Source organism: Haliotis cracherodii, unplaced genomic scaffold (genome assembly GCF_022045235.1).
Source record: "Haliotis cracherodii isolate W230 unplaced genomic scaffold, xgHalCrac1.p SCAF_8, whole genome shotgun sequence".
Lineage (NCBI taxonomy): Eukaryota > Metazoa > Mollusca > Gastropoda > Lepetellida > Haliotidae > Haliotis > Haliotis cracherodii.
In genome coordinates, this window is record NW_027266341.1 from 24312239 (window position 1) to 24331404 (window position 19166).

Consider the following 19166-nt stretch of genomic DNA (forward strand, 5'->3'; position numbering starts at 1 on the left):
GAGTCATCTCGATTACATAGATGCTTAAATTTCATGTTATTTCATTCACAGATGCTTCTATGCCTAAAGAGATAAAAAAATATAAAGAAATTAATAATGTCTGAATTTGATTTATTTTTTTATTGTATAAAAATTTTAAAAAAGTTCTGAGCAAAAACACTCATCTGGCCTTCACAATGTGTCTGCTAGCTATATTACACATGAAATCAGCACTAGAAATCAAGATAAAAACACATTAATTTTGTAATAAAAGATTGAATGGTCCACAAAAACACAAAGAAAAATATCTTCAAAATAAGCATGTTTTCAGCCAAAACCTTCTTTTTTTTAAAGCAACTTCACATGAAATACATAACTTTAAAAATTCTCAGTTTCAAATTCAATACGTCTGTTGTGCCGATTTGCACATTTTAGCATACATATGATATCTATCAATGAGACACAGATGAATCTTCTATATTCTTGTGAGGCAGACTGCGAGTATATTTTCTCCCTTTTGCAAACCGTACGAATATCTAGTCAATAAGTTTCACATACATCCTTTGATTATTTCTTCAAAGCAGTTGTCAGTATGTCTTTATACTTGTCATTAGAGGGCTTCCAAATACAAAGGAAGTGTTTATATACCAACACCTGCATGTACTGTTGGTGCTACAACTGCTCCCAAGTCCCTAACAAAGAGAACATGTGGTGAATTAGTTTGAAGGGAATTCCTTTGTTTTAAATATTACCATTAAGTGACCTTCACATTACATGCAATGGCGATTCTTTGTCAGTTCTTTACATATTGATAGATCTGTATATTTCAGACACAAAAACTTGGTTCCAAAACGAAGAAAGACCGTAAAACCCATCTATAAGTGAACAAATATGTACTTGGTACATTCACTATTTGATAGTGATTCATAAGCATATGTTCACGATATAGTCAGTATCGAACAATCCACTATGCTTTTAGCAAAGATTTTCTTGTGAATATGGAGATGGTTTTGTTGCTTTTATTTATGGGGAAATGTGTTATGAACCAATATAATGAGTTATGTTTTACGCAGCTTTTAGCAATATTCCAGCAATTTCATGGCGGGGAACACCAGAAATAGGCTTCACACATTGTACCCAACCCGGGTCTTCGGCATGACAAACGAACACTTTAACCATTAGGCTACCCGACCGCCCTATGAACAATATAAAGGCTTTGGTTTAACGGGGGGAATATGACACTCGGGGCAACATGGCCAAATGATAAGTAAATTGAATACATAAATATATATATAAGCTTAAAAACAGATTGTATCAACCCACAAGACAACAACCCACTCTTAGCATTTAAAGTTTAGGAGTTCTTCTTTCCTTCTCATCTCTCAGACATCCCCAAAACACACCCTTCCCTTTCAAGGTGCTCACCTCACCCCTTACCCCTGCTATGCGAGCACTGACATCCCCACCGGGCAGGTATTCCACAGGTATTCCACAGGTATTCCACAGGGAGGCAGCACACCCCTACAGTTCCTCTTGTTTATTTTGGCTGGAGGTCCTCACCTGCATACCTGACTCCTGAACACCCTGTGGGGGGGGCTTACAGCATGGTACAAATTGTACTGGTGCTAAGTTGTTTACTTTTTATTTTTTGTATTTACATAACCATTATACCTAAAGGTTTGACAGATTTAGGAGAACATAACTCAACACATTTGGGCTTTTTAAAGTGTCCTATTGAAATATGTCTTGCAAACGAAATAAGACCTAAGGAGCTACTTTAAAGCTGGTCAGGTATTACAATATGTCAACGAGTAAGACAACAATGTTGTTTACTTTTTTCCCACAATGCAATTTTCCGTGAAAAATAAACAGAAATGAAAACAAAAGCCCTTTCCATAATTGTAAGAATACGGGATTCCGACTATGTCATAAGCATGTGTTAATGAATCACTATCAAATAAGGATGATTCCAGGTGTTCAAGGAAAAGTGAGCATATCCTGCCCCACCGGTGGCACCAAGAAAAGACAAACAGTGCACTAACAATGTGTAGCTACTGTATCTTACCTGATATGCATTCCATCATTTGATAACATCCCCGTTACAAACATAATGATATTTGAATACGATGTTGCTGTTTGGATCAATAAACCAACATCAATGAAGGATGTGACAGGGGTATGTCATCTGCTACCTAAATCCACCCCAACCACCGCAACTCACCCACTCACCACACCTGCACCCCACCCACCACACCTCACCCATCGCACCTCACCTTTATCTCATATAAGGGCATTGGGATGGCCGAGTGATTAATGCAATCGCTCATCATGCCGAAGGCCCAGTTTCAAAGCATTTGATGGCCCACATGGGTGCAATGTGTGAAGCCCATTTCATGGGTTCCTGTAGACTAACATCAAGTCTCTGAAATGAACATATCGTACAGAAAAAAACACTATTTAAATTATCTTAATAAGAATATGATAAAAAGGAGTCCAGAAACTCTCTTCATCTACTGCAGAGTATACTTGCCCACTATTATAGAGTTGCATGGGCTTTATTGGATTTATTTGTTTCAGGGTCTGTATGACAGACTAGTGTTCCTGCCATGATATTGCTCACTGACATATCATATTATCGGATGTATGAATGCCAAGTTATGAATCGCAACACAGGTCAAGGTGCAGAACTGATTCCCTTAGCTTCCAGGATCTGCTGAGTTTGAATCTGAAATTGGCTCTGGTTATGATTTTTGCATGTGTTTGTGACGAGTGCCACTGGTGGGGCAGGATACGCCCACCTTTTCGCGAACACCTGTTATCATTACTATTTGAAAGTGATTCATAGTCGGAATCGTACAATCGACTCTGGTTTATGCAGAGATTTCTACTGGATATGGAAAGGTTTTTTTGTCACTTTATTCACTGAGGTGGTAAACATCCACGACTTGCGTCACTTTGAGCTTAATTCCTCCCACGCTAAGCTGGCAAGCTGTGATATTACTGGAATACTGTTCAAAGCATCGTAAAACCCATCTCTGGCGATGATGCGTCTTAATTGATGCTACAGCATGTCCTACAACCAGGAAATCTTCCAGGGTTACCACTGGTTGTGATGAATATTGCTGTTTAATTATTTTAGATAATGAATGCAAGATGAGTTGATCCACTTTTCAAACAACTTCTCCCACACTTAGTTCACTGTTAAATATCATACCCCATGCTTACTGCCAGCTAGAACATATTCAGGCTATGGTTTAGTACCAAGCTGCAAAAACCATCACCGTATGTGAAGAGCTACATTTAGATCAGTATTTCTAAAGTTGTCTTTTAATCATCACCATCACAACCGATAAACATCATGATCTTAAACTAGTCATATCATTGCCTGATAATAAGTTGGATTTACTTCATGCTAGTTTGTTGTGTTTTTAATTAATGTATTTGTACTCTGTGCCAACATCTTTCCACCTGGGTTTAATGTAAAACATGTTTTCTGTCAGGGCTTAATGATAGCGTGTTACCATGTTTGTTAACCAAGAAGTATTTGTCATCCTTCTGCTTGACTTATCTTTTGCTAACAGTCACTTTGATTCTGAAAAAAGAGTGAGGTGAAAAACAATTCCGTGGGAGCAGATTACAGTGATAAATCTGTAGACTCAGCACTAAAGAATATTAGTCATCAGGAAACTTGTACTGATTGACTTTTGATAGATTGTGATACTTTCATGACAACTAGTTGTGTTACACATGAAATAAGTAACTATTTTGGGAATTGAAATGATGAGTGTGGTTATGTAACGACTTATTCTATCGCATGTGGTATTAAAATAGAAAAATATTTTGAAAGTAATGTATTTAGCTTAACAGAAGATAGCAACAAGGATAGTAAATGTTTGTGAACAAAAGCAATATATAAGTCATTTATATATCCCACATGTATCATCTATTATTTTCTTATTATTTGATATATATACTTTTGTCAATAAGGCTATTAATTTTTTTAAAGAAAGTGTATAGAAATTATGAATAAAATGGTTTCCCTCCTGTTTCGATTAAAACATTTTTATTTTTATGTACCTGTTTTTTTAAACATCTTTGACATCAAAGAGAGAAAATGACATTCTCTTCACCTCAGTGTTAAGGCGAATGAGATTGTACTGGATATGAATGTTCCCCTTACTTTCTTATGTATAATTTTCATTTGTAAATATAATTAATCTTTTTAATATCACATGGCTGGTATAAAAGCAAAGGAATTGACACTTTATTTTTATTGATTATTTAACACTTGAAGTAACTTTGATAGAGCTTTTATGACTGTTTACATATGGGAATTGTGTTTCAATGGTATGGCCAAGTTTACCTTCAACTCAAAGAGGGGTTAAAGAGATGGGTCACCACGAAAGATTTAAACACTTCAATGTGAAACTAACACCCTTGTTGTATAACAAATGTGGGAAGAATCACCACTGAGTAATACAGAATACTGTTTTCTTACCAACACATTCTATATATAGATACTTCCAGTCATGTTGGCAGTGAAGTTCTGTAAAAAAAAATATCAAGGTATTTTCTTTACAATGAAAAGGGGTAGGTTTTAGGTTAAGCTGTATAAACAAGCAGCATTGAAAAAAGTGGATGTTTGCTGAAAAAATAACTTTGCTTTATTTATTTTTGAAGTGTTAGTGGAATTTATGAGGTTTTAGAAAGTAAGTTGTGCCCAGTCCTGGATTGCATGGAGGAAGAAGAAGATTATTTAAGGGATAAATGTGTTTTCTGTTGTATATACAAACATGTAGAAGTATTTACCAGCTTACAAAAGATGCAACTGTTCGGAAGAGTCACACTTATATTCTCCTGTTTTACTTTGAGAGTGTTTTTTTATGAATGTCACACATACATTCACTTACTCAGTCTCAAAACAAAAACAAAAAATGCAGACAAAGAAATGAACACAATAAAACAAAGAATTGAAGTCGATGTCCATATGTTAGGCTTGATCAGATTATTTTCTTGTTTGATGGAAGACTCCAGATAAATATTTAAAAATGTTGTGATTAAAAATTTGACAATTTTTTTAAGATGTTTGAGGAAATTGGTATTGTACTTTTGTTAATAATTATATTTTAGAAATGAGCCTCAGGACAACCCTGACAAATGTTTTTTGTTAGTTATTGTTCCTGCATTTAAGCAAAATGAACAGAATAATCCATAAAACAGAAATCAGGTTGATAGTGCCCTGTAATTCTCTCACACCCATGTATTGTTCCCACCATGCTGTGCCTCGTGTCCTGCTCACTTAGAGATCCCGGGAGCCTGAAGATGATGAAGAACCTCCTTCATCCCATGTCAACACTGTTCCTCTCCCCATCACTTTGTCTCATAGTGCATCCATGAGGAATAACACATTATCAGGAAATGCCAAAAAAATAACATAATTCAATAATTCCTATGAAGAGGGTGCGGCAGTGAAAACGTAAATGTCATGTAATAGCAGGGTTGATAGAGCTGTGATGGACGTCATTTTAAATTGATCGAGACAGTCCATGAGGCTGAAAATGTTTTTGGGTGTGGGTTTTTTCCAGAAATAGATAAAGATTGAAGTTGTTGGATAGCTGATAACACTTTGAAGTGTGCCGAGGCATCCAATGTTTACAAATTGGTTATATTTGGGTGAATTTATTAAGAAATATGTGGAGCAGATGATAGATGATTTTTTTTTATTTGAGGATTATATTTTTAAGAAATTCGCATTGGAATGTTCTTATTTCTTGTTATTGGGTTGCGATTTTGATATAAATTATTTCTGTATTGTCACTCCAAAATGAATATGCCAAAAACTGGGAAGTATTTTTTATTTATACTCTTTCATAGATAAAGAAATTTCGTACATTTACGAAATTCTTTTTCTATTAGACAAAACATACTGTTTATTTATTTGTCCTTTACTGTTTATACATCTCTCATTAAGGGTAAATAAATGATAACGTAAACATTGGGATGTTACTGTACCCTGTGGTAACGAGAAGTTCACATGGAATTAAATCTTTAAAGTCAAACTGAAATAAACATGTTTTGAGACTGTGATAATATGTTGTGGAAACGCAACATTCATGAGCTGTTTGTATGCATGATACCATTTGAACAACCAACATCCAACCTGCCTTCTGGCACAGTTACGCAGTCTGGTATGGTTGTTTTGTAACTTCATCAACTTGGGAAGCATCCCTCGTATTGCTTGTATTATTTTGGTCTGGCCTGAGAATAGTAGGGTGGTTGATACCTGATATTGTTTGTAGTTTTTTGTTTAAAAAAGGTGATTTAAGTGATTTTGCCCAAGACTTCTTCAAGGTGGAGTGAAAGGTTGTCTCGCTGGTTCCCACTGGAAGGGATTCCATAATGCAGCATCTGACTGTCTAGCGTGACTGTGTGAGTGGCATTGACACATTGTTGTTTCCGGTTTTAGAGTAGTTTGTGTTTTTGCATTTTTTAAGATAAACAGGTGTAAATTAAAGAGTTTGAGAAACAATATTGAAGAGCCTGAACTGATTTTACAAGGGGATTATCATTTGTAGAAGAAAAGTGAAAGGTGATATGGTACATCTTCTGGACACTTCAGATCAGTATGATACTTCTTCTCGACACTGCAAACCACCCTGATACCTATTCTGGACACTGCAAAGCACTCTGAGACTTTTGGACGCTTCAAATCAGTATGATACTTCTTCTGGACACTTCAAATCAGTATGATACTTCTTCTGGACACTTCAAATCAGTATGATACTTCTTCTGAACACTTCAAATCAGTATGATACTTCTTCTGGACATTTCAAATCAGTATGATACTTCTTCTGGACATTTCAAATCAGTATGATACTTCTTCTGGACACTTCAAATCAGTATGATACTTCTTCTGGACACTTCAAATCAGTATGATACTTCTTCTGGACACTTCAAATCAGTATGATACTTCTTCTGGACACTGCAAAGCACTCTGATACCTATTCTGGACACTGCAAATCACCCTGAGACTTCTGGACACTGCAAAGCGCTCTGATACTTCTTCTGGTCACTGCAAATCAGTATGATACTTCTTCTGGACACTGCAAATCATAAGCATAAGCATGTCCTGCTCAACTGGTAGCACCCGCCACTCACACAAGACATTACTGATGAATGCAGAGTTCAGTGTAGTATTCCAACTATATTAGTTTCTTTCCAGATCTGAAATCCGAGTTTTGGGGAATCTGTTTCAATTTCAAGTTTTACAACTTTCCTTTCTTTAATGCTTCTATTTTTTATGATCCCCCAACAATATGCAGCTGGTCTTGCTGCCGACATGCGACCCAGTGTAGACTGTTTACAGCTTTGTTGAATGACAGACCAGGATTTGTCTATAAATCATTGCACAAATCATCCATGTCTTTGGCCCTGTGCATCAGACAATTCTATCTCACAGGTCATTAAACTGACATTAAAATCGACTTTAATAGTTTTATATGCTGTCACTGCGAAGATGAGTCACACAAGTCTTCAGAAAGCTATAAATCATTTTAATTTTCAAGAATATTTAAAAGTCTTTTCTCCATTCTCAGAGCACAGGACATCTGTTTTGTCAAACATTTCACAATCTGACAGAAACATTTTGAAATGTTATTCAACTTTACTTTAACTTCAGATTAAATAGCATGAGCTTTCGCGAACACCTGGTTTTATCACTGATTTTTAGTGATCCATTCATATAATTTTAACAGTTATTTGGCCTTTTACGCCAATGGAATCTTTTTTGTCAGATAATCAAGAGTGGTCATTATCTGGCGTTGACATTTTATATATTATTATGGAAAGTGTTATTGCTTTCAGTTACAGAGCATCAAATCATATTGTTGGTTGTAATAACTGTCATGGTCTGTTTGCAACAAACTTTATTGTTTTAGGTTTTCATTTGAATATTATTATTAAAATAATTTTGTTAAGATATTAAGCTGGAGACCATATTCATATATCTGAGCCTAGTTATAGAAGTGAAGGTGGTGTACAGTCAGAAGGTCTCATTGTGAAGTGTCATTTTTAAGGATTTTGAAGTGTCTTGTCTAGGCCAATTTCTGAAGATGAAGATATTTGTATTAAGTCTGTCTCCTAGACTAACATCTAGTCTCTTAAATGAACATATTTTACAGAAAAAACAGTTGTTGAATTATTGTTATGAAATATGATAAAAAGGAGCCCAAAGACTTTCTTCATTTTCAGATACTGCAGTAATCTAGACTTGCCAAACATGATAGACTTGCAGGGGATGTATTGGATATATTTATTTCAGGGTCTGTCTTCCAGAACATAGAGAAAAAACAAAGAAGAGCATCCAACTCAAGTCTAGAATGATTTGGCGAGTCTAGATTGCTTCATATTGTTCTGGGCTCCATTTGGATTTGATATTATATTTAGTGGATACAGATTTTTTAATATTTAAACTTTATTTCTGGAACTAAATGTCAGTCTAGTTTAGATGGTTGAATGCCTGATGCCTGTGTTCAAGATTGTTGTAGGAACAATCCACACGATCTGTCAAAGTTTGAGACCGGTCCCCTCCCCATGGAATGTTTTAGCTTTGAAAAAATAATTGGTGAGACCTTCATTTGAAATAGAAGTAGGTTAAACCACAGGACTTTTTTAGTGAAATTGGAAGGCAAAGGGTGGTTTGGACAGTGTGCATGCATACATTTCGCTCATCAGACTCATCAGGACATATTGGCTTTAAGAATCTGTAAAACAAGATCAAGTCTTGGTGAGGCCCATGGTTGAAAAAAAAAGTAGGTTAACTGTCAGAAGCCATGTGTAGTGATATATTTCTGGCACAAAACTTTTGCATAAAACCTTTTCAACAATTTACCTCTGTCAGTTTTATTATGCATCTCTTGCTTTGTACAGGGTATAAAACCACCATGGATCTCCCCTAATTCCACCTGTCTGGTTTGAATGCATGTCTGGCGTAGTAATACGTAACTCACAAGGAGGTCGCAAGTCATGCTATCCAAAGGTCAGGGGTTATCTTTTATCAAACGTAAGGAACTCCTAAATAACCAAGCCCATCCCCTTCCCCTTTTTACATATTATTTAGAAACTGCCTGGAATTGCAACTTTTGACATTGATAAATGTATGTATGCTAGATTCATGCAGTATGCTGACGTCATGTCAGATTGGTGAAGTCAGATGTTGATGGTTGGGGTGGTAAAGGGTATACACCTGCAATGATTGGATAGGAACGGAGATGATGAAGAATTTGTTGTTTGGAAATTTGCGCTTTGAAGTTTGGAAATGTTGCATTTCAAGTCAGTTTTGAAACAACCAGCAACCAACATTTGTTTGTTTGTTTTTTAACGTCGCACTCAGCAATATTCCAACTATATGAGGGTGGTCTGTAAATAATCGAGTCTGGGACAGACAATCCAGTGATTAATATCATAAGCATCAATCAACATTATTGGGATGGATGACATGCATCAACCAAGTCAGCATGCATGATCACCCGATCCCGTTAGTCGCCTTTTACGACAAGCATATTTGCCTTTTAGGGCAAGCATGGGTTGCTGAAGACCTATTCCACTCTGGATCTTCACAGGTCTCAGCAGTAGTGATTAGGTGAACAGCTGACTGTGCATTAAAGAACATTCACTTTTTTGCTGCACTCAATGTATGAAGTCATGTATCAATTGGAAAATATATTTGTGTACCTCTGAAGGACATTTATTATATCAAAACAATTTACTGTTTTCTGACCATGTGTACATGTATTGAAAGGTCTTTATTAGTTTAATGGACTATGTTAAATCATAATATATGTACCATACCATACCATACCATACCATACCATACCATGAACCGTATAATATCATCTGCCATAAACCATACCATACCATGAACCGTATAATATCATCTGCCATAAACCATACCATACCATGATTCATACAATATCATATGCCATACCATACCATACCATAAACCGTACCATACCATACATAAACCATACAATACCATGAATCATACAATATCATATGCCATGCCATGCCATACCATAGCATAGCATACCATACCATACCATAAACCATACCATACCATATCATACCATGAATCATACAATATCATATGCCATACCATACCATACCATAAACCATACCATGAATCATACCATGAATCATACCATACCATACCATGAATCATACAATATCATATGTCATACCATACCATACCATACAGTAGGAATATTGCTTAGTATGGCATTAAACAACAACAACAACAAAATCAAATGATATATCATATCATCAAGATCCATATCATATCATGATCATACTATGACACAGTGTAATATTACAGCCTACTTTCCCTGCATGACACCATACCCCTAACTTCAGTACTGGAGTTTTTCACCTTGTGCATCAGTTGTGTGACGTCAGCTTCTGATTGTGGTGCTCCCAGTATCATGTGGGAAGAGGAACAGTGTATACGGGGGAATGAAGGTCAGATGGAAAATAATTATTACACATAACACATACATGCTCAGAGAGATGTTGATGTGTTAAAAAAGAAGAAGATGATAATGTACAGTAGGTCATCACGAAAACAATGAAACTGTTGTCAGCCGAGTCTTCATCCATTAACGATACACACACTTGTGTGGTGATGCAGACGTTTCCTTCATGCCCAGGAGTGTCCAATGTGCTCTTAGTTAGAGACGAAATATCAACTGCAGAATTTGTCAGCCTGTTGGGATTCCACTACCTCCTGAGATTGTGTTGTCCTGTTGATAATGTCGCAAGCTGCTGCACAATTTTGATGTAATAATACACGGTTGGGGGACACAGAACAAGATTAGAACAGGCAAGGCACAAGGAGCATAAATTGTGTGGGTTTAGATTAAGTAGGAACTAGTATATCAATCATAGGGTATGTGTGGCTGGCAATGAGAATACACATATGACCAACGATGACCTGGAGTGTTGACACTTGCATTTTCAAGAACTATCGTTCCACAAGACTTCATTTTCTCATTCAAACAACGGTAGTGCCAGGATCTGCTGATGATGGGTTCGAAGCCCAGATTACCCCCAGTCATGACTTTTGGTGTGTCAGCACCTTGTCTGTGCTAATGGGTTTCACCAAGTCAGTATCTGTCTACAGCTTGTGTCACTATGTCTTCCTCCACAACAAAGTGACGCAATATCTGAAAAGTGTTAAAATTGGTAAAGGATACTTAAATTGAACTCACTTATGCAAAGTTTACTCTTCTGACAAGAAAAGCTATAAAAGTTTCCTTGCAACTGTGTTTTAAAAAAGTTGATGTGAAATCTTCCTCTGTGTCATCTAGTTCTTCCTAAAAACAACATGGATGTATAAACAGGTCAGTAGTCCAGGTGTACAAATTCTATATCTCCCACCCACTTGACCTTCACCTTCAGCCAGACATTCCTTCGTCAGCAGGCATCCATGTAACTCTTGGAAACATTGATACACCATGTTGATAGCCCTGCCAGAAATCTGGCCAACCCCTCCTTCAGGGAAGCGCTATTCCTTCAGAGGAAGATCAGAGCGGTATTGCTGTGGCTGGGACTCTCGGCATGATGTAAGACACAGTATGTGCATGTTACAAGACTATATCGACCCAGCCAGTTGAGTGTTATCCCATGCTGAAACACCACATTCACTTGCTGCTGTAACAGACCAGAGCAGGTGGCTTACTTATGCATTGGCGGAGAAAATTTTCGTCTGTAAGAAATGTTAGTAAAGCTATGCTTTGCATCAGTGGAAAGATTGTTATCCACTGTTTTGTTTGTTTGTTGTTTAACACTGCACACAGCAATATTCCAGCTATACAATGGTGGTCTGTAAATAATCAAGTCTAGACCAGACAATCCAGTGATTGATATCATGAGCATTGATCTATGCAATTTGGGTATGATGACATGCTTCAACCAAGTCAAAGAGCCTGACCACCTGATCCTCTTAAAACAAGCATAGTCACCTCTTATGAGAAGCATGGATTGCTGAAGACCTTTTCTAACCAGGATGTTATCCAAAGACAGCAGAGTCTATGACTTGGTTTGGAAAATGGTTGTATTCCTTCTCGCAGACTTTTTTGAATGACAGGAAATGAAGCTCTGTTGACCTGTCAGTGATACATTTACTCCTGGACAATTGGCAGAAAATGTCCTGATCTGGAATGATTTTGTTTTGTCTTGAAACTGTCGATAACTCACCTGTGGTCAGCAGACATTCCAGAGTTCCTCATCCAGTGCCAAGATTGAGGACAAACAAACACGTCCACAAAACCATCTTAGCGCTACTACTGTTGTAAATCTATATTAAAGTATGGGAGTTACGATCATCTAAGTGCAGCGCTACGATCGCTTTGTGGAACAGGGCCCAGGTGCCTAGCCAATATAAAAGGAACTACGCTTGCATCACCAACAAGTTGTAATCCCTTGAAAAATCTACATTGTGGTCAAAATTGCTGTATAATGGACTGGGAAAGGCACCGACTGTAAACTGGACAGAGCTATCAAGAGTGCCTGTAACTGCTGTCTGCTTTAAACCAATGGTTTCATTCACTGATGAAGTGATTGTTCCTATGCTGATGTAGTGAATATGCTGGTGTTATCCAGGTTTCATGCTTAATGTAGTATGGCCGTCAGGTAGCCTAGTGGTTAAAGCGTTCGCTCGTCACGCTGAAGACCCGGGTTCGATTCCCGACATTGGTACAATATGTGAAGCCCATTTCTGGTGTCCCCCCGTGATATTGCTGGAATATTTCTAAAAGCGGCGTAAAACCAAACTCACTCACTCACTCACTGAATATAGTGACAGTTCAGATGTTATAAATCAGTTTCAAGGATTAGTGAGTGAGTAAGTTATTTTTCTGTCACATCAGCAATATTGCAGCTATACCATGATGAGAAGTTACACAGTAACAATAAGTAGTCTTTTACAAAAACCTACCAACTCTAAAATAACTAGACTGTCACAGATTTATATTACATAACAATACATTAACAAACTATAGATCACCAGCAACCAAACGCCACCATGTCAGGGCCATATGGTACTACTGCTACATGCATGGTACCCCAGCAGGAGATACACCTTCTTTCTAACAAATGTTCAACAAGTTAAATACATCAATTCTAAGGATTTAAAAATCTCCATTCTTTCAGTAATCCATGCAGAACAAACCCATTTAAACCCACTCCATCATCTGTAACACTGCATACATTATCATAACATCAGTTTTCTTAACACTATCCTCAAACATCGGAATATGCTGACACAGCTTTTTCGCTACCCTGCATAGACATCACAGATCTCACATCATGCAGCCTCACACCTGAACAGTGTTACCTGAGCTAACGAGGCAGGTAGACCTGTGTACCTGTGCAGGTGATGTAGGTGATGTGATTAGGTTACGTATTACCATAAAGCATACATGACCAGTCATATGTTCACTGTGTAATGGTAACATGTGATGGGGCACCTGCTTCCTATGTACTGGGTGATCGGGCAGCTATGCATATTATGAAGAAAAGAGGATTAATATGTGATAAATGGCGCTATGAAAAAAAATTGCTGGTTGTTTGAGGATCATGTTCTGCTTGAGGCTAAAGATATAATGCTGAGATGACTCGTAGCAACGTTAGATTGTCTATGCTAGAACAGATGTCATTGATTTAAATCTTGAGAAGGGATTTATAGATGGGAATAATAATAATAATTATGATAATGATAATGTGTACTTATATCACACTCAGTACATGCTCATTATAACATGTGATAAGAAAAAGTGTTTTGCAGAATTAAATTCTTATTACTTACAAATATATATTTGTGTATCTTTCTTTCTGAATAGAATTTGTTTTCATTTTTCAATGATGAAACCTTCCCTTATCCAATTAGAAAAATATCTTTGATTATATAGCATTTGAAAACAAGAAGATTTTTTGTGATAAATTGAAAGGAATAGTTTGTGATGAAAGCTTTGGTCGAATTACTTTTGTATCGAATTCATTCGCTGCGAATACATCCTTTATTTGTAATTCCTCGTCTGTGTGACATGATGATAGCCCAGTGGTTAAAGTGTTCTCTTATCACACCTAAGACCAGGTTTAATTCCTCACTTTGATATGGTGTGTGAGCCCATTAGTAACGTCCCAAATGAATGTGAAATGACTTGAGTTTTGCTAAAAGCTGCATAAAACCATACTGACTCGCTCACTTTGTCTTGCAGGTAGCAACACACTGGGCAACCAGCCCTTCCATCTCAACTGGGCCTGGATCTCCCTGGAAGCTGATAAACTCTTTGTTAATGAGACAGGCAAGGAATTAGAAGTGACCCTGAGACGGCGAGGTTACCTGGGCGAGACATCCTTTGTCAGTAAGTAAATGCATACCCGTCACTGTAGACTAACATTTAGTCTCTGAAATCTTATATTACACAATATTCTTCTTGACTCTAAAAATAAAAAGAATTCCCTATGCTGATTTCAGACTAACATTTAGTCTCTGAAATCTTATATTACACAATATCCTTCTTGACTCTAAAAATAAAAAAATTTCCCTACGCTAGACTTGCTTTTGTATGCATTTCTAGATTATTATTTTTTCATAAAATAAATATATTCCATGGTCATGGTGCAGGAATAGAGCTAGCTTGAGCTGGCTAGACTTGCTTTTGTATGCATTTCTAGATTATTATTTTTTCATAAAATAAATATAAATAGGAGCATAGAATCTATATATATTTACACTACCTCGTTGTGTACCAAAATGTTATCGGTTCAGAGGACGGGAGGTTCTCAGAAAGTTTTCAACAACATCTTTAATATTTAAATTGTTCTTTTTGTAATGTTAGACCAATAACAATATTATGTTATTATTATGGCATATCAATATGTTGTATCGCTCTCCGTTGCGTTTGTTTATAGAAAATATTTTAAAATTAAAATCATCGAGCGTGAAATCCATTACGGTTTCGGATTTAGACTTACACATTTGATGGCGACAATCACGAAGAAATATGAAACAAATAAGAGTGAAGACTGCTCTCCAGATCAATAAATAGTAAATAGTTGACGAAAAATTGTAAATTATGTATTTTCTTTTGAATTTGAATCTATTTCGGAATTTCTTTATGATAGCTTACCAACTTTTGCATATTTTGCTTCCATGTGTCACATGCGGTACGTGCTTCCGGTTTCAGAAATGATAGCTAAAATTGCAAGTATCTTGATTATTTCTCGTAAAATGCATTATTTTGCTATTGAATGGTTTACCTAGAATGTATATCAGTTCAGATTATGCGTAACATCCAATATTTGTCATTTTTCGCAGTGTTTGTTGACTTTGTTCAACTCAACAAATCGCGAGTTAGGCCACGCCCAAACGTATCACTGACGTTTGTCGGCTTGTCAATGTGTCGGAAAGTTTATCAAACGAAATCATTTGCAAACTCTTTAAAAATGAAATTCTTTTTACAAAGATTTATACATGCGTGTCAATAATTCTAGAAAATTAAGTTAGATGTAACAAAATGATTGTAATAGTCTAATGGGATAACTATGCATGTGGAGTTGTTTGTTTACCGCTGTTTGCCATGATCGTACAAGTTCCATCCAATCGATGATGTTACGATTCAGATTGTTTTTGTTTACAATTAGTTACACCGAAAGTTGCTAATTTTTAGAAATAAAGGAACATGAGTGTTTTCCTTTCGTCCGCAAACAAAAAATTATGATCGAATAGGAAAAATGATGAAATTATAAAGAAAATATCGGACTGCATGCCGCTCAACGTGAAGTGCCAAAAGTCAACAATGGCCGTTCCTGGTAGTTGTGTGCCGAGAAGTTTGGCCGAAACTTTTTTAACTCGCGATATTTTCTTTTTGAGGTAAATAAATGATTGAACGTTTTGATATTGAGCAAGCTGAGCATTTATGCATGTCATACGTAATTTAAATGTTACGCAAAGCCTTCTTGGTAAATAGATATGGTGAGTTTTATTATGGGGTGTTGTTATGCTATTCGCCTGTCGAATGGGTTCGACATCAGATGCACGGGGATGGACACCTCTGTCGAATGGGTTCGACGTTAGCGTGCAGAGCTTTAAGGAAGTTCAAAGGCAATAAAATAATTGAACCAACAAAAGTTCACTGACAGGAGAGGGCAATGAGGACTAGTTTGACATGAGTGGGTAGAAATGTTGACAAAAGCAGTGATAACTCACCGGATGTCTATTGTGTAATTCCTATTCTTTAATTGACATTGTTATGTACTTGTTACAACTACAGCTCAATAAACTGTGTTTGTGTACATAATCAGGTTGGTATTTATGCTATCCAAAGTGTGCAGTAAATCTTATTGTTTATAGTCATTTTGGAAACATAAATGTGAAGTTTCACTAATGCGAACAAAGACCACTCGCATTTTTCACATTTAATTCACGCTTGCGTTAATTTCAAGATTTACGGTGTGTTATTATGTTCATATATTGTAGCTGAAGGATTGATGCATGAAAGTATCCTACATCATGACCTTGGAGGATGCAGTAGCATGGCTAACTATGGCTTTAGTGAAACTGGGGGATTTTACACACAGGGATTTATCCTTTTACGTCTGTCGTTCATGACATTCTTAGGCAGAGAAGGTCCCTTTGTATCCAGCTGAGGATTGGGTGGTCACCTTGCTGACCTGGATGATGTAGATTGTTCTTCATGCTATCAACCTCTTGTTGTTGGCCCAGACAGTTCCATAGAAACATCCTTGATATAGAAGGAATGTTGATAACTGCCATAAAAGAACTTCCACTCACTGCCTTTAAACAGTTCATGTGTATTTGTCCTATGTTTTGCACAATGCCCTCTGTTTTTTTCAGCCATATCTGTTATCAATGGAACTGCTAAGGTTGGAGAAGACATCAATCCTCGGTATGCTGATCAGGTCCAGTTTAATCCTGGTAAGTACAGATTTAATTTACCTCATTTGGATTCTTCTGGCCCCTGGACCAGGTTCGATTCCCGACATGGGTACAACGTGTGAAGCCCATATCTGGTGTCCCCCGCCGTGATATTGCTGGAATATTGCTAAAAGCGGTGTAAAACCATACTCACTCACTCACTCAAGAAATTAAAATAGGGATTGGCTGGTCACAATGGCAGTTTAGTGTCAGTAGAACTTAGAAAAAGTGATCGTGTGTCATCGTACTCTAATGGCATACTTGTTGCTCATGCTATCGACTGTTGATGGCCCAGTTGCCTACGGTTCCCAATTTGCTATGCAGAGTTGCATCCCTTGGTTGTGGCAGCATCCAATGATCATAGATTATACTCACAGACTTGCTCTGATTGTGATCTCTGTTTAGACTAACACTTTAAAATAATAAAAATATTTTCGAATGCACTTTTCCTCTCCTGCTGTTTTCATAAGCAAACAAGACTTGGTTAGTTTGATATAGACTTGCCTAGGCTTTTAGTAAAAAAATAACAACCTAAAAAATATAAATTCCACAGTCATGGTGCAGGACTAATTTCTGCTTTGTCAGCAATTCTTGTGGGTTTTACAAAAGTGGTAATAACCTAAGACCAGAGAAGGCTTTCGTTGCTACTGAAACACTGTTCAAAGGAGCATAAACCCAACTCATTCACTCACTACTGTGACCCTTGAAGATCCGGGGTAGAATAGGTCTTCGGCAACCCATGCTTGTCGTAAGAGGCAAACGGGATCGGGTGGTCAGACTCGCTGACTTGGTTGATGCATGTCATCGTATCCCAATTGCGTGGATCGATGTTCATGATGTCAATCACTTGATTGTCTGGTCCAAACTCAATTATTTACAAACTGACGTCATATAGCTTGAATATTGCTGAGTGCGGCGTTAAACAACCCACAAACAAACACTCACTACAGTGGTTTAATTTTTATATTGCTGACATCAACTGTGGTTGGGAGGATGAGGGGAGGGCACTAGAAGCTATGGGTCACATGTTTAATAATATATCATTGTAAGTAACACAACACCGCATCTCCATCCAAGACCCACTCCACTAAACCTGGTTAGAGCAGCTATGTTAACTAGGGTCTATCAGTTAAACTATATTACAATGTTTGCCCTGAGACATATTGCCCTGAGAAGTCATTTTTTGTGTACATTTATCACTAATCTAGATGTGTTTCCAGCATCAACTGCCGCCTGATATATGCTATATACAATACTGTATAAATATTCAGCATTCATCTGATGCTATCTATAACCAAACTTTTAAACAGTGTCCACCCAATGTTTGCAGTGTGTCTTTCGATAGTTCCTTGTTTAAATTTTTTGTCACAAATGACTAATATTTGTCAATATCTGTTATCAGAACAGTTTATTTGAGTTAACCCCCCCTTGAAGACAGCAATTAAATCAGTGTGTGATACGATTCCAGTTAGTCACCAGGGAATATGGTCAATGTCAAACAGACAGTTCATGTAAACTTTGTCCTGCCTGGGTCGCCATGGTGATGCCTTGGAATCAGGAAATGGTAAACACAGATACTCTGTGACTCAATGTGGCAATTTGCAGCAATCTTTCATGGTGATTTGCTCTTTGACTGTATTTTTTATAGGGACTGGTATTTGAACTGGTTCGAAGGTTTGTGAGAAATTCTTTTATATACCACCCATGAGAGTCTCGTTCCCAAGGGATAACTTGAAGTTGGATAAAAAATGTTCTAAACTGCAATCCCCTCACACCTTGAAAGACATTTATTTAGAAGTTGAATGATGCCTCCTCCCATGAAATATTTATATCTGTAGCTAATATTTTATAATTTGTACCCATATGGTTTAAACATATTTATTTTTCAACTGAAAATTGGGATCGGTGAACAAGACAGCGCTTCTTTGAATACCTCTCCCTACATAGAATTCAGGTAACAGAAAGATAGTCAAAGTGTATTCATACATAATATTTACACACAAAATAGCTTGGTGGTCAGCAGTATCTGGTTTTGATAGCCAGAATGATGGGGTTAAAATTTTATTTTTTAATGTGTATTTTTAAATACGATTACTTATTTTCTGGGACTAAATATCATTTTACTAGGATAACTAATTTCGGGGTCAATATTTATCCCCCCAACCTATGTTTGAAAAATTGAAAAAGGAGT

The 19166-nt window shown here is 36.9% G+C and overlaps 1 protein-coding gene across 1 annotated transcript in view; it reads left to right on the forward strand.

The window, feature by feature from the left end:
- Positions 1 to 19166, forward strand: part of LOC139449894 (FRAS1-related extracellular matrix protein 2-like) — a 219343-nt gene that overhangs the window by 146112 nt on the left and 54065 nt on the right. Inside the window, exons 3-4 of the mRNA XM_071231483.1 lie at positions 14253 to 14399; positions 16895 to 16975. Coding sequence (XP_071087584.1) covers positions 14253 to 14399; positions 16895 to 16975 — 228 coding nt within the window. The remainder of the gene's footprint in view (positions 1 to 14252; positions 14400 to 16894; positions 16976 to 19166) is intronic.